The sequence below is a fragment of the Corvus kubaryi genome, unplaced genomic scaffold (assembly GCF_017639235.1).
Source record: "Corvus kubaryi isolate FWS band 111438036 unplaced genomic scaffold, C.kubaryi_AGA036_p1.0 78, whole genome shotgun sequence".
NCBI lineage: Eukaryota > Metazoa > Chordata > Aves > Passeriformes > Corvidae > Corvus > Corvus kubaryi.
The window spans coordinates 5,832,712-5,857,340 of record NW_024582065.1 but is presented as its reverse complement, the minus strand read 5'-3'; the positions used below and the strand labels follow the sequence as shown (position 1 = coordinate 5,857,340).

General features: G+C 42.0%; 1 protein-coding gene across 1 annotated transcript in view; it reads right to left on the bottom strand.

Moving 5' to 3' along the window:
* The window catches only part of GPR107 (G protein-coupled receptor 107), a 38,696-nt gene that overhangs the window by 5,708 nt on the left and 8,359 nt on the right, over positions 1-24,629 (bottom strand). The window contains exons 6-17 of the mRNA XM_042052087.1: positions 24,306-24,340; positions 24,043-24,099; positions 23,137-23,247; positions 21,658-21,791; positions 20,895-20,970; positions 19,852-19,925; positions 19,172-19,289; positions 18,125-18,255; positions 16,322-16,365; positions 7,795-7,844; positions 6,978-7,061; positions 6,060-6,184 (exon numbers count right to left, since the gene is read on the bottom strand). Coding sequence (XP_041908021.1) covers positions 6,060-6,184; positions 6,978-7,061; positions 7,795-7,844; positions 16,322-16,365; positions 18,125-18,255; positions 19,172-19,289; positions 19,852-19,925; positions 20,895-20,970; positions 21,658-21,791; positions 23,137-23,247; positions 24,043-24,099; positions 24,306-24,340 — 1,039 coding nt within the window. The remainder of the gene's footprint in view (positions 1-6,059; positions 6,185-6,977; positions 7,062-7,794; positions 7,845-16,321; positions 16,366-18,124; positions 18,256-19,171; positions 19,290-19,851; positions 19,926-20,894; positions 20,971-21,657; positions 21,792-23,136; positions 23,248-24,042; positions 24,100-24,305; positions 24,341-24,629) is intronic.

Here is a 24,629-nt window from a genome sequence, read left to right as displayed (position 1 = left end):
TAATCCTGGACACAACACAGATGGGCATTAGAAGCACAACCACTGTCCTTGAGTACCTCAAGGCCCTTCCCATCTATCATTAAGCTAAAGCAGCAAGTAATATTGGCTCATACTTCAAAAAAGGTAACAGGGGTGGTTAAACCAGGTGTTTATTTGCTAAATTTGAGCAGTTCACTTAAAACCCCCCTTTTACTATACAGCTGATCACCCTTATTTCTGTGACTTTCTTCTGCATTTTAATAGGTACAATGTATTACACAAATACACACGCAGTGGACAGTGCCCCAAATGAACCATATTGGCTTAACGCACACCAGCTCCTCTTAACAGCAAAATGAGCAGCAACAAAACAGAAGTGAGAAGTCATCATTTTTACACCACCCAAGTCTGGATTTGTCATGGCAATCTGACCATTGAACTACAAAGCCTCACAATACCATTCAACGTTAGGTAGACTGAACTGTTTATCCAGGCAGAACAGCACCATTCCTCTTGGAACTGCCTTGGCTCTCCAACAGCTCTTCAGCTCAGCAGCTTTTCTCTGCTGCTACACAAAACAGGCAATTTGGATGCACAACACATTTCCTTTATTCTTTTGCACAGTGTGATTCTCATTCCATACAGGTATTTTTTTTCCCCCACAAATATGTGACAAAGGTTATTTTGGATGCTGAAGGTAAGAGTGCCAGTAGCTCAATGCATTCCCAAGGGATGCCTGGAAGCACACACAGACCTGTCCTGTTCAAAGCTGCCCCTGTTGGTCTGTGAGTGCTTTCACCTGCTGTTTACCATGTCAGAGTGCTTTATTTGATCAGAGCTGCTAACAACATCTCCCCAGCATCTCCCCAAGAGGAGAAGTCACCTTCAGATAACGCTCTTCTTCCCTTAGCTCCATGTTAGATCCCAGCTTCTGCTCATGTACTGTAAAAATAATTTACTCAGCCTGCTGTGTTCAGTGATATTGCAGCAGGGGCCACACTGGGATCGTCAGTGGTTCAGACACTTTAGAGTGGGCCTAGATGAGCTTGGGCTTAATAGGAAAGGGTCACAAGATGTGCTGGTTTGGACAAGAGTACAGATCGAATAACTTTATTCCCTACTTAAAAAAAGAGAAGTACAGATAAAAGTAAGCAGGTTGCTTAAAGGAGAAAGATGGAATTAGTCAACAATTAACATTTCCTAGAAGAGGTCAAACTAATCAGTACAGAGCCATTTAGATCTCTCAAGTTCTCCCTGTTGACAAAGATTTCCCACAGTCATATAGGAAAAATTCTGGAGAAACATAAGCTAGACAAAACCAAAGTAGATGGATAACTAATCGGAAAAGTATGCATTGAGATGTACTTAATGGTTTCCTGTCAAAAGTGTAAGAACATTGAGTGTGGCTCCAGAGGGGCCTGTCCTGGGTTCACTTCTACTCAGTATTTTCAGTAATTGCCTGGGTAATGGAACAGAGAACTGCTTATTAAATCTGCACAAGACACTAAGAGCTACATATTGGAGGACAGGACTAGAATGCAGAAAGATTCTGGCAAATCGAAGTAATAGTCTGAAAAGTACAGAAGGATGCAGCAAGACAGCTACCAAGTTTACTCTTCAGAAATAATCAACTTCGTAATTACTGAATGAGGAGCTAAGTATCCATTCCTCAGGGAGGAGCTGAAGATTGCCATGAACTACAAACCAGAAATGAGCACCCAGCACACCAATGCAGCAGCAGACACACCAGGATATACAAAGAGGTGTTTCACACATACATGACACCAAAGTCATCCCAACACTTGATTCACAGCTGGGAAGATCCCACCTGGCCCACAGCCTAGATTCCAGCAATGCACTCTAATGCCATTAGACAGCCACTGCACACCAAGGTGGTGACAGAAGTAATGGGAGGTTATGGCTAAGAGGGAATGATCCACGTCCCACGTTTATGGGACAGTTACACACAAAGTGCAGGCAGATCAAGTCATGTCCTTTGCTACCAGAGAGGCCATTTACTGTGTCCCCCCTCAGTAACAGCAAATAACTGGGAGAGATTTCTGTGTGGATTCTCCAACATTGAAGGTTACAGTCCATCTGAAGAGTTGAAGAGACTGTTCTTGTCTCGTGACAAGTGCATGAAGTAGCTCTCAAGCCCCTGCTTTTCTCAGATTGTTCAGGTGCAACAGGCAATTCCTCTCGCTCTCAGAATCAGTCCAGCCATCACATTTTAGTGCCAATAAAATAAGGGTTGCAGCACTAAGACCAAGCACACTGAAATCCTCATTACTGTCCTTGCAACAGTCTCAGCACTTCAGCTCTGACCTGCAATACAGCAGGGAAATGTCTGCTGAACTGCATTTCCAGCCCACAAATCAGAGCAGTTAAAATGCAACAAATCCTTCTTACTAAACCATCCCTCTCCAGAGAGCATTTCTGTGCCTGCCAGAGGGATATCTATCACAAATGAGACAGAGAAGGAGTTCCCCAAGCACTCCATCACACAGTGGTACATGCTGCAGAGATTTCATGGGGTTTATTTTTCTCCTGCATTGTATCCAAGGGATCAAGGAATGGCTAAACATTCAAAAGTATCTCCAGCTCTCCACAGTGGCAGATCTCAGCTGTCTTTTCTCCTGTTTATTTGTTTTATAGTCCAACAACAAACACTGCAATACTGGCAGCAGCCCGCCCTTACAAGCTGTTGCAAACTGGAGTGAAAACTGATCAGCCACAGAGCAAAAAAAGCTGATCTCTGCAAGGGAAAGATGTGTTAGGTGAAGAAAATCACTGCTAATGGAGCGCACCATGAATCAGTCTGCCATGAAGCACAACCTGAGAGAAAGCAGAGAAAAGCAACCGAGCAGGACGTCAAATCTCAGCACAGAATAAGCTGCCTCATGACACAGAGAGAAACTCCAGATCCCAAGGCATAAGCAAAGATCAGTGTTACCACAACAGTTCCCTGTGTTGAGGTTGTTTTGGGTGTCAAGGAGAAGCAAAGTCTCCACACACTGAGTAAGATGGATTTACCGACTTGAGAACAAAACTACTAATGGTTCCTTCTCCTGCAATTCCTCCTCCAGTGGAAATATCTTAACCTCCCATGCATGTATGAACATCATTCTCACTCACGACCTGTAAAAGAGCCCTTTGATAGCCAGCATATAAAGCCAGCGTACCAAATTAATGACATTTAAAAAAAAAAAAAAAAAACAACCCAAGAATTCTTCCTTTCCCCTTCCTCACCCCCAGCTCATCTACTGTATTGTTTATATTTTTGTATTCATGCCCCAGAAATGGCATTAGGACTGGAAGCCTGACAGCTCTTTCTGCCAAGTGTGGCTGCACCTTTTCAAGCAGGGAACTTTAATATAACAAACTGTCAGCGACAAGCCCACGTAGTGACAGAACTCAAGAGGCTGCCCAGGACAGAATATACAGAAAGCCACTTTGCTGGTGATGAATGGCTATTGAACCTGCTTGAGAAAGGACAGACAGGTCCTTAGCTCAGCTTTAGCCACACTCTGCTCTCCACCAGGACAACTTCTGTTGAGCCTGGAATAACTGAAGAGATTCCTGTAAAGTCTGTGGATCCTTTCTCCAATCCAGAGTTACCTTTGCTATTCTTGATTTGTATTTTATTCTTGAGAGTTACAAGAGTTACAAAGAGAGGATTTGTGCCTTGTGTTGCTTCTGTCAGACACCTAATTTGCAGATTTTTCTTGAAACTTTGCATATTTCCAGTGTCTTTAACATTATTGATATTTACTGCCAGACCGAGCTTTGTATCATTTGCAATGCATGAAAACAGACCCAAGCTAGAGAGCTGCACTTAAAATGTCCTATTTTTTTTCATGGAAGACAAGCAAGCCTGGAAAAGAGGTTTGATAACCTCACAGCTTTCCCCTCTGTTGGCTCATAGAAATGTTGAGTCTAAAGGAACTGAATATGCTTCTGTTTTAGAGAACCTGATTTTAAACAAAAACCCTCTGGGAGAGGAAAACAACCATAAAACCCACATAGCAGAACACCATGAACTTTCCAGGTTTTTAGTTTCTGGCATAGTCTGTGAAGATAAGTGGGTATTTATCACATGAAAGACAAAACACTCATGCAGCGGTTAGTCAGGATACTGTCAGGCACTTAGTCACCTGCTCAAATAAACCCAGACATTTTCTCCCACCCCAGAAACAACATTTAATATTTATAAACATAAAAATAGGACCAGCCAGACCAAATCAATGAGAAATGTCATACACTTCCACTGCAGTGCTTCACCTGTCACAGAACGTGTATAAACTGTTTTTCAAGTATCTACAAACTTAATCTTCCTGATGGAGCTGGGGAAGGGAGAACCAGACATAGATTATACCCTGCCAAGTGCCCAAATGGAATAAAACTTCTGGTGAATCAGATCAGAAAAATTCAAGCAAGGCTAAGGGGAACAACCCACAAGGCACAACAATGGAAACTCCCAAAGCAAAGAGCAAAATGCCTTACTAGGAATAGGCTCACAAGGAATTCTAACCCTTGAGTTTTTAGCAATGTCTATCTCACTAGGGTGAGATGTAAATCACTGAATTAGTTCATTAAATTTTCTCCAGCTCATTTCTGGCAGGTTCTTCTAAATTTAGCAACTTCTCAATTGACTAAAATCACTGTATTTGAAAGGTGTCCTATTATTAGTCCTAGCAAAACCCCCACAAGCAAAAATTCATTAAGCACGTAATACAAAGTTGAAATTCGCTCTAACAGGCAAAAAGGAAAAAAGCTTTTTCTGGTACAATTACAAATTCTGCCAGTTCAGACAGTGACTTCCTGATGTGAATGCTTTTTTATCAAACAGCTTCCAAACTGAGACCAGTTTCTTACATAAACCATTTAAACACATGTAAGTGATAGTGATTTTAAGGTCACTACCCACTAGTCGGATTCTGCTTACAAAAATGACAGATTTTCTAGACCCAAAGCAAAAATAGCTAAGCATTTAAAAAGATCTTTGTTACTAGCCATATTTCTGAGATGTTAAACTCTTTACATGACATTTGAGTCTGGATTCTATGATTCAAACCTCCTTGTAGCAGTTTTCCAATAAGATTCATTTCTTTCTGAGCTAACTATGACAGCAAACACATTTGGACTTTTTCGCCTCTGTAATAAAAACACTGTTGATTTATTTCACCCAGGTAAAGGAGATTTGCCAACTGGAAAAAAGTCTTAGGAACAGGCTTCTGAGCCTGTACATCAACTGCAGTTATGCATCAAATGTGTAATTACCAAAGGATTAGGTTAGCTCTGCTCCTATTAAGGCAGCAGACTCTGGGGCACCTAAAGCTGTATCCAACACCACTGGCAGGCTGAATTTCTTAGGGCATTTTTAATTACACGTTCAAAAATGCCACTCATTTTTTAAGTCCTCAGAAAACCACTGCAAAGAAAATGACAGGGACTTAAGGGTGAGCCCTGCTATATAATTTTTCCAGGCTAGCTCAGGTCCTGAAGCATTTGTGGTGCCTTGTGGTTTAGCAGCAGGGAATAAACCAGGGAAGAGTATTGATAAAAATCCATCTCCTTGGCTCAGTGCTGCTTAAGATATATTTTTGCAAAGCTATATGCTGAATGCCAAGGCAGAAGGGACCTTACACCCTGTTCATTTATTACTACATTATTTTTATACATGTATTATTATTTATGTTCTGCAGATTGGTGGGTCATTTTTGTTGTTCATTTGGGTTTTACTAAATATGAAGCATTAATAATGATCTGTAAAACTCATTCACGTTCCACGACCTAAATTAAACTTAGAAGCTTTCTTACTTGATATTTTCATGGGCATCTTTTCACCCCATGAAAAGCTTTACCAGCTTATTCCACACTACTGCAATATCCAGGTCAGAGGCTCCTATGCACACCACAAATCTCTTTACACACACCAGAACAGACACCTCCTCTTTAAATGTGGGCAGATCCTCATCTTTGTCAAAGAAGGATTTAGAGAGATTAAAGTAAACTGGTTTTAAACACTACTTTTCTCAAATCAAGTGAAGAGGTAAATAAAAGGGGAGAGGGGTTCTTACACAGCTTCCATCTCCAAGTCATCCTCATCATCTTGAGAGAGCTGTAGGTAAGGGTTGTCTGATGCTGGACGGAACTTGTACCCAGTAAGGACAAAGAACACGAGTGTGGCCATCTCATCCAGCAGCTGCAAGTGAAAACACAAGATTAAGTTCACTCCTGCAATGCTCTGTGGTCACGAAACATTGCTCCTCATTCATAAGGTTCAAGGTTTAATGGCCAAGAGGCCTGGGCCACAGCAGAAACAGAGTAATTCCTGTCCAACTGTCATTCATCCCAGGCTAAAGGCTGTCAAATCCTTTGTTCTTTCAGTTTTCCAAGTCACTTTAAATACAGTTACAGTTCTATCCATCTCTCCAGAGCTTTCAAAGAACTACAGCAAGACTCGGCTTTTAATTGAGGGGGGGAAATCATCCCTACATTGCTATTTTCAACAGTTAATGTATTCCAAGGACTCCCTGCACAGTTACTGGGATTATATGTTAAGAAACCAAGTATTTAGAAGTCCATAGGCAAAAGAAGCCCTTAGATGGAAGAGCAAAAGCATATTTTCCTGGCTCCCTGAGGCTTCAATTACATAGAGCAAACCTGACTAATTTTTTTCTCCTTTGTATGTTCTTGATTAATTTCCTTCAGACATTTTTAAATTGAAAGACTAAAAATCAATAATGCAATTACTTTCAGACATCTCATGTATCATCCAGCAGCCTTGCTGGACAAACATAAAACTAAGAATATATTCTTTCACCTTAAGCAGATCAGTGATAAAAATCAAGAGGAGGCAGGGTGCAGCACTGTGCTTTGAGATGTTTTACTATAACATGAGGAACAATTTATGGAATTTTGTTGTGCAGTTACAGTTAAGGAATAATAGAGGAAAACATCAAGGAATGGATGTATTTTCCTTTGCTGGCAAATACCTGGTACAGCCATTTCCACTGGAATGGAACAGCAATCTTTATGAGAATTGCAATGATCCGTGTGAAGTAAATGTAACACACAATCTGGGAAGGAAAAGGAGAAAGCATGAGAACAATAGCACCATCCTTATAGAACCTTTTTACCCCAGAGAAATAGCTCATGCAATTCCCAGACAACTCATTATGGCAGACTAGCCTTATTATGCTCCTCAATAAACATGGAAGATATAGGCTGAGGGCTCTACTGCTTGTTGAACATCCAATAACTCAAGCTGTTGGTAACATATTCAAGTTACAGCAGGAAATGCTTCAAGTATTACAATTTCATAGAATTTCAAGAATCACAATTGTAATTTATTACTCTTGCCACTTAGAAGAGCTTGAAATGAGGCCGTTGGAAATCATTAAGAAGCCCGTGTTCTCCTGGGAAACGTACTCATGGCTCCCACTGACTTAATCAGAAACTGCACACATGCATCTCCAGGCACCATTTGGTCCCAAGTTTAATTTTTAGCGAGTTTACAGTACGTTATTCAAGCCCATCAATTCAACTGGCAGCTCAAGCTGTCTCCAGAGGAAATCAGGAAGCATTACAAATAGCTGGAATTTAAAGAGAGACAGAAGGATACTACCATTAGGAGAAAAAAAGGAAGTTGCTTTTAGGATTGTAAGCCAGTTGACCAAGATGCCAAAGCACAGCAGTGCCAAGAGCCTCTATCACATCCACCAGCTACAGTAGTTTCCAACAAGTATTCCATCAAAAGCTCTGAACAGCTTCCAAGTTCCCCACATGCATGTGTGCAGGTGTTTTACTTACCATGACATAGTAATGTCTGAAGAGCTTCAGCTTTGCTAGGTTAATGGCAGCTATCAAGAGAACACAAAAGTCCATCAGAAAATTGTTAACATGAGACAGTTTCTTTTGATGCCTGTCTGCAAGGGTAGGCAAGTGGTCAAAATTCAGGTAATCCTAGGCTAGAAGGATTTGTCCTGAGGTGGGCCAACCTGGCGTGTCCACATACAGGACAACTCCCAGGCTGGGGTGAATTCACTCTTAAAAAGGGAACTGAGATTGCTTTTACACTGAATTTTATATGCACACACTCTGCAATACAGAACCTTCCTCTACCTGTATATGGCCAACTACACACTGGCACCTTGCTCCTGCCAGAAGGGCCACGCCACCTGACACTGCCTCCTAGAAAATCCTGTCTTTTCTAGAGCCCTCCCTGACCTGCTCTGTGCCTTCAGCTGAGCTGAGCAACTTCGAGGTCATCACAGCTCTGGGAACCACTGCATCTTGCTGAACAGCAGCACAGCACTTTAATACCTAAGCAGGGTCCTCTATCATTCATGGATCAGCCACAACTCACAAGTGAAATGGGAAATCATCCCAAACAGTTCCCCAACACGCAAGCTGAGGCCCCAGGCAAACCTGTGCACATTGCACAGATCACATCAGCTGGAGCAGCACAGAACATTCATGTGAACGAGCTGAGGTCAACAACAGATGGAGCAGCTGTCAGCTCTGGTCTGAGAGTCAGCTTTTAGATGTGCAGCAGGATTACAAACATAGGCCACTGATGCTTTTGTGACAACATGAGAGGAAAAGAGTCCAAGATATGTTGACAGCTTACAGAGACACAGTTTAGAGCCAATGAACAGGAGCTGCCAGTTAAAAAATACTGCCACGTATTTACTGGTGCTCCCTCCAAGTCCTCATAACGTATTTATCAGATGTGAAAGTGCAATACATTGAGCTTAAGTTTACCTGCACCCCCTCACAGAACTCACCCACTGCAAAGATTTATAAAAGGCTGCATGTATTTGCATGTAAGGTCTTCAGGTTCACAAGAGAGCAAAATGAAGTATTTCAGATGAGGGAGAGAAGGGCTATCAGCTTCCAAAGAAATGCTTCACCTCCTCTGACAAAAACAAAGCAGTGTCTCTTATGTAAAGGAAATGTCAAATGCACCACTGCAAATAAATTCCTGTAGGTTCCCACTACAGAAACTACACTGAAGACAGACAGCACTCTATTATAAAACTACTTTTATAATCTAGAGATCAAGTGTCCATTCCCAGTTTACCTTTAGTGTTCCAGGGGAACAGTTGAAAGCTACAGACACCTTGAGCCAGATACAAACCTTCCTCCAGCACACACACTCTAAGAGCAGCACCTGACCAACACAAGGCATAAACTGACTGATGATGTAAAGTTAAAAGCTTTTCCTAATAGAATTGGTGAAAGATTGAAACATGTAAATATGCATGATAAGTGCACTGAATTGTGAAACAGGGAAGCAGTATTGTCCTATTTAGAGAGCGCTGCATTGAGTGTGACCATGAAGATCTTGTGATTTCCCACACACCGGTTTGCACACAGAAGGATCTATTTTGAACTCAAGGCATCCAACTTCAAGAACTGCCACCAGTTGGTGCATTGACAGGCCAGGAGAATTACCAGGCTTTGTAGTTGAAGGAACACCAACTCAACAGCTGTGATTCAAACTGCCGGTCTATCAGTGCTCTACAGTCAATGCCAGCAAGCTGGGGAGTAATTTCTGATGGATTCAAGCACTGTATAGGATGAAAGGACAGCAAAGCCAAAGATCTGACTGCCAACTGAGGTGTCATAATTCCACCTCTCCCAGCTGATGGAGCACAGCTTAACATCTCACCTACTCATCATGGTAATTGTCCTGGGCTGATGCTATGAAGCTGCTTTATTCCCTAACCATCAGCTCAATGCCCAAGGACACTGCCTTTATGATGGCCCCGGGGGCTGGGCCACAGGGCCCGAGTGCGGCTTGGTTCAATGGTTCAGCCCTAGGGCTCAGGGCTGGGGGGGTGTGGGCAGGGCTCAGGAGGGAGTGCACCGGGAGCACTGTGCTGGTTTTTGGTTTCCTTTGTGTTCCAGCTAGCTGGGAAAAGGTTTTGTTGGGTTTTTTTCTTGTTCTTTTTTTCCCCTTTCCTTCCCCTTGCCTCACTGCCTCCCTTCCCTCCTCACCAGTCCAGGGAGCCTGCAGGTGGCCCCGGCTGGTTTGAGCCCGTGTGTCTGTTCCCTCTCCAGGAATCTGTTGTATTTTGAGGGCTTTTTTTCCCCTGTTCTACCCTGTTTTGTTTGGGTTTTTTTCCACTCTCCACTTGTCCTTGTGGAGGAAAAGGGGAGGCCCTTTTCCCTTTGGAGGAGACACTCATTCCAGAGTGTTTCCTCCTGAAGTTTTGTCTCCAAACCCGAGACAATAATCAATAGCAAAGAGTCATAAATTGGTATAGCCACATATCCAGAATGTCTGAGCATGGGAAAGAAGGGGAAGGAGAGGAAAAAAAAGACAATCACCACAAAGGAGAAAGGCTAAGGAGGCACCTGTGGAAACTGACTTGCTCTCCTCAACTGCAGCAATATTTCTCTCCGCTATCAGATATGTAAGTCAGCATTAATGCATGTCTACAAAATTCTGCCAGGCTTTTTTAAACAATTCAAAGTTACAGGACACACTGTTCTGGAGAAAAATCTAAAATCATCATTGCTTGGCATCAGCAGCCTGTGAACTGCTTCCTCACAGGCTGAATGTGCTCCAAGCAGTAATACTGGAGTCTTGCTATCCTGGACACTCAAAGATTTCTGTTCACCTCAGCCTGGCAGCCCAGACAGTGACAGCAGCATTTACAAGGAGAAAGGCTCAGCCAGCAGCTGTCACTTGCAACTTGAATCACTTGCAATCCAAACCTGTAAGGCTGTGATAACACAGCAGCAACCACAGCATGCAGTAAAGGTTGGGTAAATTTATATTTTGAGTATGATAACCATTCTGCAAAGGACAGTACTTAACTGCAGAGAAGGAAAAAAAAAAAAATTAAAAGAGACCTTCCACCAAAGGTTTTAGAAATTAATTCACGCCTACGTTCCATCTCTTTCAGACAATAATTAAAAAGAGAAAAGCCATCCTCCGAGAAAGATTTATAACATCTATACCTTGCTTCCCTCAGTTTTCCCTCTCTATCACCATTTACTTTAACAGCTTGTGCCTGCAACAGCCTGATCTACATCAATCAAAACACAGCACACTCCAGTATTTTGATAAGCAGTCTCTTTTTGAGATTGTCCCCATGCTAATTTCCAATGTTGAGGCTGTCTATAAGATGGAAAAAGAAGATGGACCATCCACTGCACACCACACAATAGCCTTCTGATGAATAAATCTGACCTTTTCAGATATATGTATGTAGTAACAATCACAGGATTGCAGCTGAGGGCACGGGGAGCTCGAGCCCAGACAATACAATCCATAAAGACAAACCATAATGCAGCCAGTGAACGTGCTCAAGGTACAGCTGAGAGTATTTCTGCAATGCTTTGCTTGCCCTACTCATGCTGGTGCATTTGAGATGTGATCTGTGCCATTATCAAACCATAAATGGAAGCTTTCTGCTCTCCCCCACGATGCAGCACACGTAGATCTAGCCCTCAAAAAAGCAGCTCTGAGAAGTGTGGCTCTACAGTCTCTAGAGTTCTCTCCTTAAAAGCATTCCTGTAGTAGAAAGGAGAGGTCAGACAGATACAGCAATGCCCAGTGTCACGCACAAGAAGGTGGCACAGATTAGTTAATCTTGAATGTCCCAAACCACATCAGCCATTTGGCACAAAAGCTCTCCACCAGGGTCAGATGAAAGTCCAAAGTACAGGATAAGCACCGTACCTCCAACAGAGTTGCCACATCAACCCTGGACAGCTCTCTGGGGCACCTGGAAGTGGTGCTGAGCCCAGCCAAGCACAGGTTGCTCTGCACCACACAGGACCAGGCTCTTTGCTCACAGCATTTTCATGGCACAGCAGTAGGAAGACACTGCATACTGCAAATGGTTTTTCCTGACATGGGGGCAAGCACGAAAGCATTAATCATCATTTGCCCACTGCGCAGAACACAGGGAATGATGCCTGGGAGCGACAGGCTGTAATGTATTTCCCCTAATTCTGCTGCCAACTGTAACATGCTGCAGTGCTCCAGGAAAACAACAAACCATGATGTGACTGTGCCGTGTCACATCTCTCATCATACACACACAGGTACCAGCAGAACAAACTGCACCAACACTTTCCAACCTCATTCCTCCCTCAAACAACAGAGGATGTGATCATAAGGGTGTGTTATGAGACTTGAGAGGTCCAGTGACCAAAAACTTGGGGTTTCAAACAAATATTATGTATAAATAATACATATATATACACTCCCTCTCTTTTCTCAAGATGCCTGTAAACAAGGTGGTGGCAGTTGAGCAACTTTGCAGGCTGAAATATTTTAGGTCAGTTTGCAAGACTGATTTCCTTAAATCTGCAAGACATTTGCAATGCAGATCTACAAATGGACAGAGAGCAAAGGCTCCCACCTGAAGGAAGATATAATGACAGATCAAAGAGGTGTAGCTAAGCACTTGCTTAAGTCTGAAGGTGGCGATTTCAAAAGGGGAGGAAAAAAGATTCTAAAAATGGGATGTTTACGCCCACTGCTGTGCAAGATAAGAAGCCTGTGTAGGTCAGATATACTGCTTTAAAGATCACCTTCAAGGGAAAAAAGCAAACAACCAGGCAGCTCAAACTCAGCCGTAGCACTGTGCCATGCCTACTCTCCACTAGCAATCCATAGCATCTGGGTATGTAAGGTGTCCCTAGATAATGATGGCTTTAGACCCATTTCTCCAGCTTCCCCACTTTGTTTTTCTTTTAAATTATACTCTAGTTTAAATGACTATTAGCTAGTGACTCCAAACCAGTACCACTTATAACAAGCTTTTTCATTAACTGTACGTTGCTAAACCAAAGGCCTATGACAAGTCCAGTCTAAAGGTCTGGTAAATCCAAATCTGCTTCATTCCCAGTCCAGCCACACTCCAGTCACGGCTGTCACCTGACCCAGGGGACTGCTACCTAATAAACAGGTTGTCTTGGGGTGACTTGATGTTGTATTCCCTATCGCTGCACTATGCCCAGAAATTAGTATGTATACCTTTCTATGCTTTTAAACTGAGCCTGAGACGGGGGAGGAAAAATGGAACAAAACTTTTTCAAAGCAATGTGCAGCTTGTTCAAGGTCACACAGAGATAGAGACACTTTTTTCAGCTGCAGCAGGAGAGCGGGAGGGAAGGGAAGCACCCGGCTTGCTTTTCTTTCCAGCCAGCTTTCAGCAGTTTTTTCCCAGCTCCTTTTCCTCCGGAGAGTTGAACTTTTGTCTTCCTGGGACTTCGTTTTTTCCTTTTCTCTCTGCTGGACTGTTTCAACATCAGAATACATTGGGAGGATTTTCCACCGAGGCCTTGGCCCTGGAGGTGGGCCCACGACCCCATCCCAGCTCCAAGGAGGGGGAGAGAGATCTACGGAAGGACTCTGAATTTTCCCCCAGGTTTCTCTCAGCAGAGCAAGAGGTTTTATCATTTAGCATTATTATCCTTTTCCTGTGTGTTTGTTAAATAAATAGTTTTTATCTCTTTCACTTTCCTTCGAGGAAAATTTATTTTTTCCCAAACCTGGTGGAGGAGGGGTGGTTGTGCCTTCTCTCAGAGGATGTATTTCTAAATTTGGCCAAACTGGAACACAGGTGGAGAAGCAGTTGGAAGAGAACAAGACAAACAGTCAGAAAACACCACCAGGATACTGAGCCATAGAGTCCTGGAGTTGTTAGTCCTAATAGATGCAAGGAAGCAAAAATAATTTTCCTTAGATCCTCCTCACTGGCAAGGACGTCACCAGAAGACTCAGTGCCAGGAGAAACAGCTATTGAATGCGTAGTATATAATTCCCCAGTATATCCTATAAGTTAATGAAGTCTGTGTGAGAGAACAGGGAAAGCAAAGCAGCCTTTGACTAGACAATAAATCCCAGCAGGCCAGAGGCAGCCCAGCTAGGAGCGTCTGCACATGATCCAGCCAGCTCTAATCACAGGACAGTAAAACTGCATAATGAGAGGATCCAGTAACTTTTATAACTTCAGGAGAAAACTACCTTAAACTGCAGGGAAAAAAAATGCTGGTGATTTAACAGTTAGCACCAGTTCTATCTTTTACTCTCATGAGAAGCTGAGACATCAAGCAGCACCTCTGCAGAACAGGGCCTCCAAGGGAAGCTTACAGAGCACCTTGTTCTAGTAAAGAGCAGTCATTGATAAGCCTGAATGATTTCACCTTTTTACAGTGCAACCAAATCACTTTTGGTTTTCTCAACCAGACACACTAGCAGCATGACAACACTAGGTAACATTCTGCTTCTGGCATCACATTACCGTTCACTTGCTCCCTGTGGGTTCCTACCAACAGCCTCTAAATAGTCCAACCAGATTGTGTTTCTCAAGTGAGTCCCAGCACTGCAGCTCTCCTGGCCACAATCTGCTCTCAGCCTGTGCAACATTTTCCCTGAAAATCTTTTCCTTAGCTATTCTTTTATTACCGGTGTAGCATAACACAGTTGCTAAGTCCCTCTAAATACACAGTTACTGAACTTGCAGGATCTGCACAACCAGATGGCAACACCAGTAGGTAAAGCTGGTGACAGCAGTAGGTGATTCACAAGCAACATTCACAATGAAGAGCATCGTTACCCATGGAGAGCAACACAAAACAGAGGACTAAACCAGACCTTAAGGGCTACTGTGCATATAGCCCTGACTAGCTGTAAAGACACAGCCGGTTCCTCTCAGATTACCATTTTTTTACCTCCACACTTTTTACACACCACAGTCCATCCTACAGAACTGCTTGGATTTACTCAGGTCTGGATTTCATACCGTATGAAGGACAGTGGGTAGGTTGATCCTTTACACTGAACATCCCTGCTGCTGGCCACCTCACTTTTCTCCTCCTCAGAATGTCTGAGGTTCATCAAACTCCACAGCACCATCTTGTGATAAGAACCAAAGCAGGTACAGGGAGATCAGCTGGGGCCACACAGATTTGAAGAGTTTATGTCTTAATTACGTGCATTAATTTCTGTGTGCTCAGCACCAGGACAGTCAGGTCCACTGCCACCCAGCTAAGAAAAAACACCTGACGTGTGAAGTCCTTCATTCAGAAGAATGACTGCTTCAAGGAAATCTGAACTTATCAGACTTTTTAATGGTAAGAGTATGAATACTCCAGAACATATGCTCAGTGGACAAGGTAAAACAAATCCATCAGTAAATGCCACTGAGCCCAAGTGAACACACTGATAAGAAAGTTACCAATAACATTTATATTATCCTATTATAACTGACCTTTTTAACATTTTCTATTAGAAGTCAGTAATTTTCCACCATTAGGTTTGGGGCAGTTTTTTGAGCACATAGGGCTGTTGTTTGGTGGCTTTTTTAACAGCCTGGAACATCAAAAAAGCATGCTAGGCTCATCGTAAGTGTTTAAATTTAACAGATGGCAAAAAATGTGGTCTGCACAAAGCTAAGTTCAGTACTCAGCCTTACATTTCACCTACAGGGACAATCAGCAGTGAAATGCTGAAGTGTCAGTGAAAGCCAAGGAAATGGCTGGAAGAAGTATCCAGACCTGGGAACAGATCTCCAGAAAGGAGAGACAAGAGTTAAAGGATGGGACTGGGGTTAAAAGGCTGTTGCCAACAAATGACCTTCTACAAATGAAGCTTTGAAGAGTAAGCCACTGAATGACAGAAGGTGGAAAAGGCTGCCTGCTTCCAAAGAAGCCAGTGCTGTGCTCCACAGCTTGCATCCAAGGAACTAATCCAGAAGAAATGAGCAGATAAGGCAGGAAAAGCACAGGCTACAGCAGCCACATTTGGGCTTTCCATCCACCAGCTCCTTTTCAGTGCTACAATAAACATAACTCCACTTTCCACAGGCAGCCCTTGGAGCTGCTGTACAAACATGGACAAGTCAGGAACTGTGCTATATTGAGTGCCAAGTTGTTTTGTTTCATAATAAAGTTTATTTCCCTCTATTTTGTCAGGAATACATTTCTGCAGAAATTGAAATAAGTGGGTCTATTTGGGCTAATAGTCAGCAATTCCGGAATTCATTTCTAGTTCTGTTTCTGAACACTCAAGTGAGGAAAAAATGGCAAATCTGTCAAGATGACTTGCTCTAGATGTCATGTGTAGCTCTGCTACTCTGCAAGTAGCAGAGAATGGGTTACACATTCCAGTTCTGATAATCAAAGCAATACAAGAAAAAGGTCATTTTCCAAAAGTTATTCCCATGAGCCCACTGAGGAAAAGCAGAGTGACACTAATACAGTGTAGATCTATAGTCTTCGTTTGGTTTTTAAATCAGCATCATGTGTTTGAAATTCTGGCATTATAATATGTGGCATAAAAGAGGAGAAAAGAATACAGACTACTTGCCTTTCCCATCTGTTGCTGAAGCCTCTTGCAAATGCCTTATTGACCTGAAAAATAAAAATAAAGAATAGATTAATGGTAAGTTTTACATTGGCTTTTTACAGCAGTCCTCTAGATCATTGACCAGTTTTGTTAGCTCTTTATGGCTGGAGTATGCTCATAATTAACTGTGCTTAACACTGCCCACACTTCATCCTCATGCCCCCAGCTCAGGCAGTCATCTCAAGTATCTCTATTTCCTTGGAATTATGAAAGCAGATTGCTAAAACCTACTTCAGCCTACAGAATGCTTTGTGGGAGGGAGGGAGCAGAGTGAGAAACTGGGGCATTTTCCAGCATAATGCTTTCCACTTGTACAATTAAGCTGAGCTACTCTTCAAAGTACTGCCAAGCATTTGGCATCTTACTGCTCTTTTAAGCTCTTTTCATTTAAATAGTTGATTATAGCTTACATGTCTACATAGGCAACTTATGTAACAGAAACTACCCTGCAGGAATGTAAATTCAGGGGCCAAGTCTTAGTCACCTTGCTCACATGAGTCATCCCACCAGCTGCAGTGACACTATCCAGAGGAAAAAGGGGCAGGATTTTATGTCAGGGGCTTTGCTGCCAGTTTATGTTGGCACCATGGCAATGCAGGAACACTGGTTGCACACTACAAACAGTCACAAGACAGCTCACATTTGTTCTTCAGATACAATTCCTCTATGGAAAGTAAGTTTTGTACCAACACCTCACTAGGTTGGACATACAGATTCCAGCATCGGGTAGCAAGAACTGTGACTGCAAAAGTCAGCTTTATCATGGGAAATGGAGTTTCTCTGCAATTGAAGTTAATATCCCTGAGTTTTTAATTACCATTGCCAAATGCTTGCAACCTCAGAGCTGAACCATTTTGACTGGAGCAAGAGGAAGGACAAGTGAGAAATTTCTTGGAAGACATCTCCCAGCCTTGGCAGAAAGCCACCAGGAGTGTGTAGGGGAAGGGAAGGACAGTTGAAACCCACCTTCACAAGTCAAGCTGAAGCTTATTTCCATCTACTGAGCGACACCTTTCTCTGAAACACTCAAGAGTTATACTCCAGAGTGATGACATGTTACCAGACATTTATATAATCTGCATTTCAGAAAAAATTAATGGAGATACTGGAGAAAAAGAAGAATATTCTGTGTTTATTAACCAAGGAGCCAGAAGCTCCTTGATATCCTCCTTTAAACTCAGCTGTTTATCCAATTAAGACAAAACGCATTTAGAAGATAAATGTTCTGGCTAACTGGCAAGCAGCAACGATAGTGTTTATCTGAATTATCTGTGTTTTGGTTGAGTTTTACATAACCAACATTATTCCTTGCCAAGTAGAGTGGAAGGAAGGGTGGGGAAATGCTCCCTGTGGGATTATTTCTTATAAACAGTCAAATAAACATACAGCTACTCTGCCTGAAGGCAGCCCTGATCTTAGACACCACTACTGTTTTGAAATTTAGCAGTCAAGTATCTAATCTCAGTCAGTGAAGCCAAATCCCATTTTTCAGTTTAGAGAGTCAACATTTCTGCAAAATTTCAAGTTTCAAGAGCACCTACAGTCTGCAGAGCGTTGGCCACAAACTGCCACCCACCTTACCTTATCCCCACTCTAACATCCCCAAAACAAGCGTCTTCCACAGCACTAGACTGAAATGTTAAGGCTGATGAGCTTTATAAAAGTTAACAGAATTCTTGACTCCACAGAACCACTGCTTTCTTTTGCTTTGGCAGAGCTGTCGATGCCCATTAGTTCACGTGTTTTCCACACAGAGCAACTCACCATACCACTGGGAATAGGATGGCTCCACAGCACAGCAAGTCCACCAGGAAAAGGATTTCCTTCCACAGTCCATACTCAGTTGTCCCCTCCTCTGTTGACTCTATGATAATGTAGGCCACGTTTGCCAGTACCTACACAACAAGACATTGTTCATGGTTTAGAAACTGCCCAAGGAGCCACTACAGGTGGGCTGTCAACTCAGCAAAAGCCCAGTCAGTAACATCAATAATTTTTCTACAGATCTACATCCAAAAGTCACACGTTCAGCAGCATCTTCACAAGATTTACAGAAATAAAACTGATGGGAACTTATTTCTGCTGACATTCAGGAAGTAGTTCTTTTGTTATATACTGTGCTGAATCTACTGTATCAGTTGAGATAAAAGGAGCAGAATTTATTTATTGAAGCACAGAAGCAGGACTGTGTGACACATACAGCCAATGGTGAAAACATGTAGTTCTAAATAAAGCCAGTAATTCAGGCTGGTTATTGACCATCTTTTGTACTCCACACCTGAGCTCGCTAAGAGCCTCAAACACTAATTACATATACTTCTGGTAAGGGATTTCATCTGGAAAGGCAGAAAATCTCTTCTACATACAACAACAAAAAAAAGCACTGCTCTCCTATGTACTTCAGTTCCTGGAGTAGGAGATCAGCACTGATCACTTTGAACAACTGGGAATGCTTCCCTCTGACCCAACAGGCCTAAAAGTCTTGGTTTTCCCATTTTTTATTTCATTAAGCCATTCAGCAAGCATTTCAGCAGTGACAACTTCAATTCAATTCCTCTGCTTAGCTGTTTAGCACTGTTTTCCAGCCCAAGTTTTGCCCCGCTCTTACAGCCAGTTTTTATTTGCTGAAACTGTTTGATCACTATGAGATAAAAACTGGGAGAATTACAGTAACTTCCAGACTAGGAACTAACCAAGAGGCTCATACAAGCAAGAACTACATGGTACTGTGTGAAGCTTTCACAGCCTTTTCCAGTTTGCACAAGCAGCTCTCCCACAAGACAGGAAGTATCAGCACAGCTCAGTCCTCACCTGAAGTGGGATGACAATCATGAAAATTTTTTTGTCTTTATCTGACAGGATGTGCTTAATGAAAGCCCAGCCTGTGCCAATGAGGGCAATAGTGATGAACAGAAGAGCTCCCTTCAGTCTGGAAGAGAAACAGACACTGCAGTGAGAGACTTTATTTTATTTCATCACACTTCCTCTTCTGCCCAGGTTTCTCTCACAGCTAATAAAGCCACAAACCCAAACAAATGCTTTCCTTATCCATAATTTTGGCAAGCACTTATCCAACCCACAATAGCAAAGCAGATGTACTTGCTACAACTGTGTATCACAGAGCAATATTAGGCTTCATTCACAATATATGCAATCCTTTCCTGGGCAAGTCACCCATTCACAGTTGTGAACAGCAGCAAACACTGGCAGCTGTACCCACTTACTACCATTCACACCAAGAACAAATTAGATACTTAAATACCAGTGTGAACAAAGAAAAGTAAAGCATTTGTTATCATTTTACTCCTCCACCCACAGAAGTGCCAATTCTCTGCAGCTGCCCCCTGTAAGTGGAGCTTTCCACTTCACACAGGGCTTATTGCTGAGTCTTTGGTGGTCTGAATGAGAACACAACAATTTCCCACGTTGTTCAGGAGGGAGACAGCCCCAGTGGCAATTTGAATCTATCACATCAATGTTGTGACACTTACAGGTGAGTGATGTAATAAACAACAGCCCAGCCCTCAATGGGGAATCCCTGAGAAGAGATGTAGTGATAGTCGATCTGGAAGCAGAAAATACAGCACTTTACAAGCTGCTCTTTGACATCCCACCCCCTAAAAACAGCTCTGCTCCACATCCACTTCCAGTTTTGCTTTCCAGTCAGTGTGTACAAACCCAGCTCTATCACATTTAGAGTACTTCCTTTTGTTTAGCAACAATGAGATCATTTCCATTTGCTCTATTTCCCAAGTGCTAGTGGATGTGTCTTGTACAATCTACATCCTTCCCACACAACTCCCCTACTTAACTGTAGTGAAACAACTGCAGTTGGAACCTATTTATTCATTCATTTTTCAGATTCAGTTGCATTAAGTGACTAGAGGCTTGCTAGTTTCATTTTCACTGGAAGCCACATTCACTTTGTCAGACTCCAAAAATACTTGTAGCAGGTGTAATACCATGGACATGAAGGTGAAAATTATGGCTGGCACAAACACTGAATGATTAAATGCTTGCCATTACCTTTGTTCATGAGGTATTTCCAGTGGAAAGGCAAAGTCAATGCAATTCAACACAGATACTATCTATGGAAAGTCTCAGAGCTGATAAACTGAGGTCTGTTACCATACACCATAATACTTCCTTGCCCTTGAATTTTACAAACATTCATCAAGGTTCTAATTTATTAATATTTACTGCAAGCCCTGGAGCTGAAGCAGTAGCACAGCTCAAGCTTTCAGGCCAGCCACAGACGGCTGAAACATTAAAATGTGTGGAACTCATTCAACCTCCAACCCTTGCTGCTTCAACACTTCAGACCACGATCTCAATTGTATTTAAAGTCAGAATTTGCTGATAAAAAACAAACACTTCCACCCAAGAGCTGCAGTTCAGTTCTAATGCTTCAGTATTAAGACCAGCTCTCCCTCCCACTGTCCCCTCTCCAAAGCAGATTTCCCTAACAGGATGTCCTGGATTCCATGTTTTTACTTCCTAGCTGAACACCTTCAGGCAGAGATGATGTACGCACCGCATGGAAGACTAAGGACAATGATTTGGTGAAAGGAAGGGCTGCCATGAGCCAGTGGATCTTAAATACGTCATTTCTGGGAAGAACAAAAAGAAGGAAGAGCATTACTTAAAAGCCAGCAGTAAAAATTTCAGTTTCCAAGGATATTTCTTTAAAATTTTCTGCAAGTGTCAAGCAGTTGCTCCCAGGCTGAGCTGACCATTAGTGTAAAAAGATTCCCCTTAATACTGCAGGTCCAAGTTTCTGTAACATTCTGAGCAATAGTTCAACATCGTGTTCTAAACCCCTGATTTTTACTGCTTGGGGTAATTGAAATTATTAATTAATAAGAATATCCCACATATATATACATATCTTAACTGTTAGAAAATTTGCTAACCGTAACTCAACCACAATCAAGATATTTATGGCTCTTATGCTGTAAGTTGCCATTTCCCATATGAAAAAAAGTGATCAATTTTTTCTTGTTATTTATTTTCAAAATCATCTCCTTTTGACATCAACTACAGGAATTTCCTATTTTTCGCCACACACTACCTGAAGAACTTTCAACATAAGATTTGATAAGTTTAGCGTGACAGTCTGAAATAACAATACTGTCTGAAGCAGTTTTCAAATATAAACTGTGTGCATAAAGCATACAATACTGAGCCAGACTTGCAGTTTTAAGTGATCAAATATGACTGTGACTTGGACATTACAAGAGGAGGAATGAAAAATAAAAATCAAAGTAGGCCCCTACTTGTCACAGAACTGAACTTACCTGCGTTTACGAAGTATGTGGATCCATACAGTCCCAGACAGGAAAAAGAAGATAGCCATGGAAATGTAAAGTTTTGGCAGTGGGATTTCACCTGCTGAGAGGTAGCTTTCAGGATTCTTTTCCGTAATATCTATCTGAATATTAAAGGTGTGTTATGGGTACAGTTGAAAAAAAAAAAATTTTGTTAAAGCACTGAGTTAACAATTACATTTCGCAATCAAATTCACTCATTTAAAATGAGTGTTTCTGAAGTGGCGACTGATGAGACTCAGAAAAAAAACCAAAACCTACTCTTTATCCTCAAGAATCTCTAAACATTTTGCAAAACTATTCTCACAAGAATCGTCCTCTTGGAAAACAATACTTCAGTTATGCAACATAATTCAGAAAGGCAAAGTAATTCTCTCAAAGAATAGTTGTTCTCTCTACCAAATGTCACAATTTGCCCACCTTTGATTCAGAAACAGTATCTACAATAGGCTGCCAGCCTATTATCCTGTGACTGAGAAAACAGAAGCATTATTTAGCATCCTATTTATACCCCTAAGTGGCTTAGTCATATGTGCTATCACTTCAATAAAATAATGCATCGAGTCTGGTTTGAAGTACTGAAGCTGTCCTGCATCTCTTAAGTACATCCCAGCAGGACAATCATCCAGGCTTTCTTCGCTTTCCAATTTCTTCAGTGGGTCAAAGTGACAAACAGCAATTCAGGAAAGCTGGTCTTCTAAACATACAAATTCAGAAGCAGATTTAAAGTAGTCTGAGTCAAGTTACGGCTGCTAAGTTTTATCACCTCCATGTTCCCTTGCAGCAGCATTAACACAAACGTGTAAAAAGCAGTTCAGGGGCTGATCTGGCTTAGGTACGTTGATCAGTGAGAGGATTCATACCAGACCAGCTCATTATACACCAGCATGAGCACAGGAAAGAGAAAAAAGTGAAAGCCCAAGCTCTGATAATGACCAAAACCACATAGGACCAAACCCTTGTACGTCAAAAGAGATGAGACATTTGCTAGAATATATTGCCTTTAGGATGTGTATCTAACACCATAAAAACACATCTTTAATTAGGCCAGAAAAAGCAAAAACACTGACTTCAAATACCAACAATTTACATTGCAGCAACAGCCTTAATATCTGCAATCATGTAAAGAGAAAAGTGACTTTTGAGTGCAGCAAAACACAAGCAGCTGCTGTAGCTCCCATCCCATTACAGCATCAGGTCACAACTGTGGACTGAACCCAGCCCACATTCAGTCTTCAGATTTTCAGGCATTTCTGAAAAACCAGTATTTTAACTCTTTTTACAGTTGTCACTTCTTTCAGAAATGCCACTGCAGAGACTGGCACACAATTCTGAATCACTTCCCACCTCATATGTGCACTCATGTGCAGTGTGTGCTTGGTTACAAGCTGGAGCTGGATGTTGCAGTCTAAGCAAATGAGTTAACTATCCTTTAGAAGCCATACTCACATCAAGACTAAAGAGCAGCTGATCGTTAGATGGCCCTTGATTGCCAACACACTTATGGAAATACAGGCTGTAGAGACCTTCTTGTTTATCCGAGCTGATGTTAAAGAAGAACTGAAAATAAGGAATAGGAAAGTCAGCATTCTTTTCATTCACAATAGGGTTGCCCTGGTAGGAAGTCATCTCTACTGAAGCATGAAAGAAGTCAGTCATTTGAGGTCAGTTGGTTCCCTTCAGCAAACAGACTGCTCTGAGGATACCAGCACATCTGGAAGTTTCAACAGAATTCCAGAAGCAAAAATCATTGCACCTATCTAGGATTATGCACTCTGGTAATCCAAGCCTGTTAAGTATCAGTGCTTAACTTGGTTCGCCACAGAGAAAAGACAACCAGAAGTATCATATATTTGACATGCTGAAGCATAAAATTTTTATTATACTTGCCCTGCAGCTTTTCTGTTCCTCCCCCAACTATGCAAATTGTGACAGCTCTGGAGATGAGATTTGTGTCAGATAATAGAATTTAAGATGTGTTTGTTTTATAGTAACCAACCATCACAAGGGAACCAGGGTGTTCAAACAAAGCATTAATCTGGTTTCATACAGAGGATCTTCCCCTTGAGTCATCAGCCAGGTCAAAACTATTTATCAGCAATCTGCACTACTGGCATCACAGTAAACTTTAATATGCTGAGGCTCACAGATTATGATATTTATAACAGCATCACACCAAAAGCAATTTAAAAGCAGCTCCTGTAACTTACAAAGAAAGATTTCCATCATTGATGCTTAGCTCAGTACATTTTCAGGCAAACTCTTGTTATCAGAGAGACATCTATATACCAGACTTCCACTTTTCCAAAGTAAGACAGTGAAGGAACTGTGTTTAGACACTGACAGACACCCTACCTGAAATGAAAAAGTTCCTCTGTCATTGTGAACAGGATGTTCTTGTTCTACCATGCTCTGGGAAAAGGAAAAGAGACCTTCAGATTTTCTTAAGCAGGTAACTAAAACATTTGGCTACATCAACCAGACAATCAAATTTGCATTCTATATATTTACAGTAGAGGCTGAGAGCAACAGCAAATACTCTCCACATTTTGGCTATGATTATACTGGAATATCCCCCCCAGGTTCTTTCTGAAAGAGAATTCCAGAGAGTTTCTTACCTTGGAGGATGTTGTACTTCGTTTGGACTTCTTACCTAGAGATAAAAGTATTAATGGTACATTTAGTGTTTGCATTTAGACATCTGCAGAAACCACCACGTTGTCAATACCTTACTCACATCTTCCTACACTTGTCTGCGTGGCAGTTTCCCAGCTAATCATTAACAGAGACTCTTTCCCAGTCTCTCCTTACTCTCACAGGACTCTTCCCACAGCCAGCATTCATTCTGCATGCATCCTCAAATGCCAGGATACGATTCTCTTCTCTTACACCTCCTACAAAAGCCTACCCCAGGAATCTTTCCAATGCCCCTGGTGAGAGCG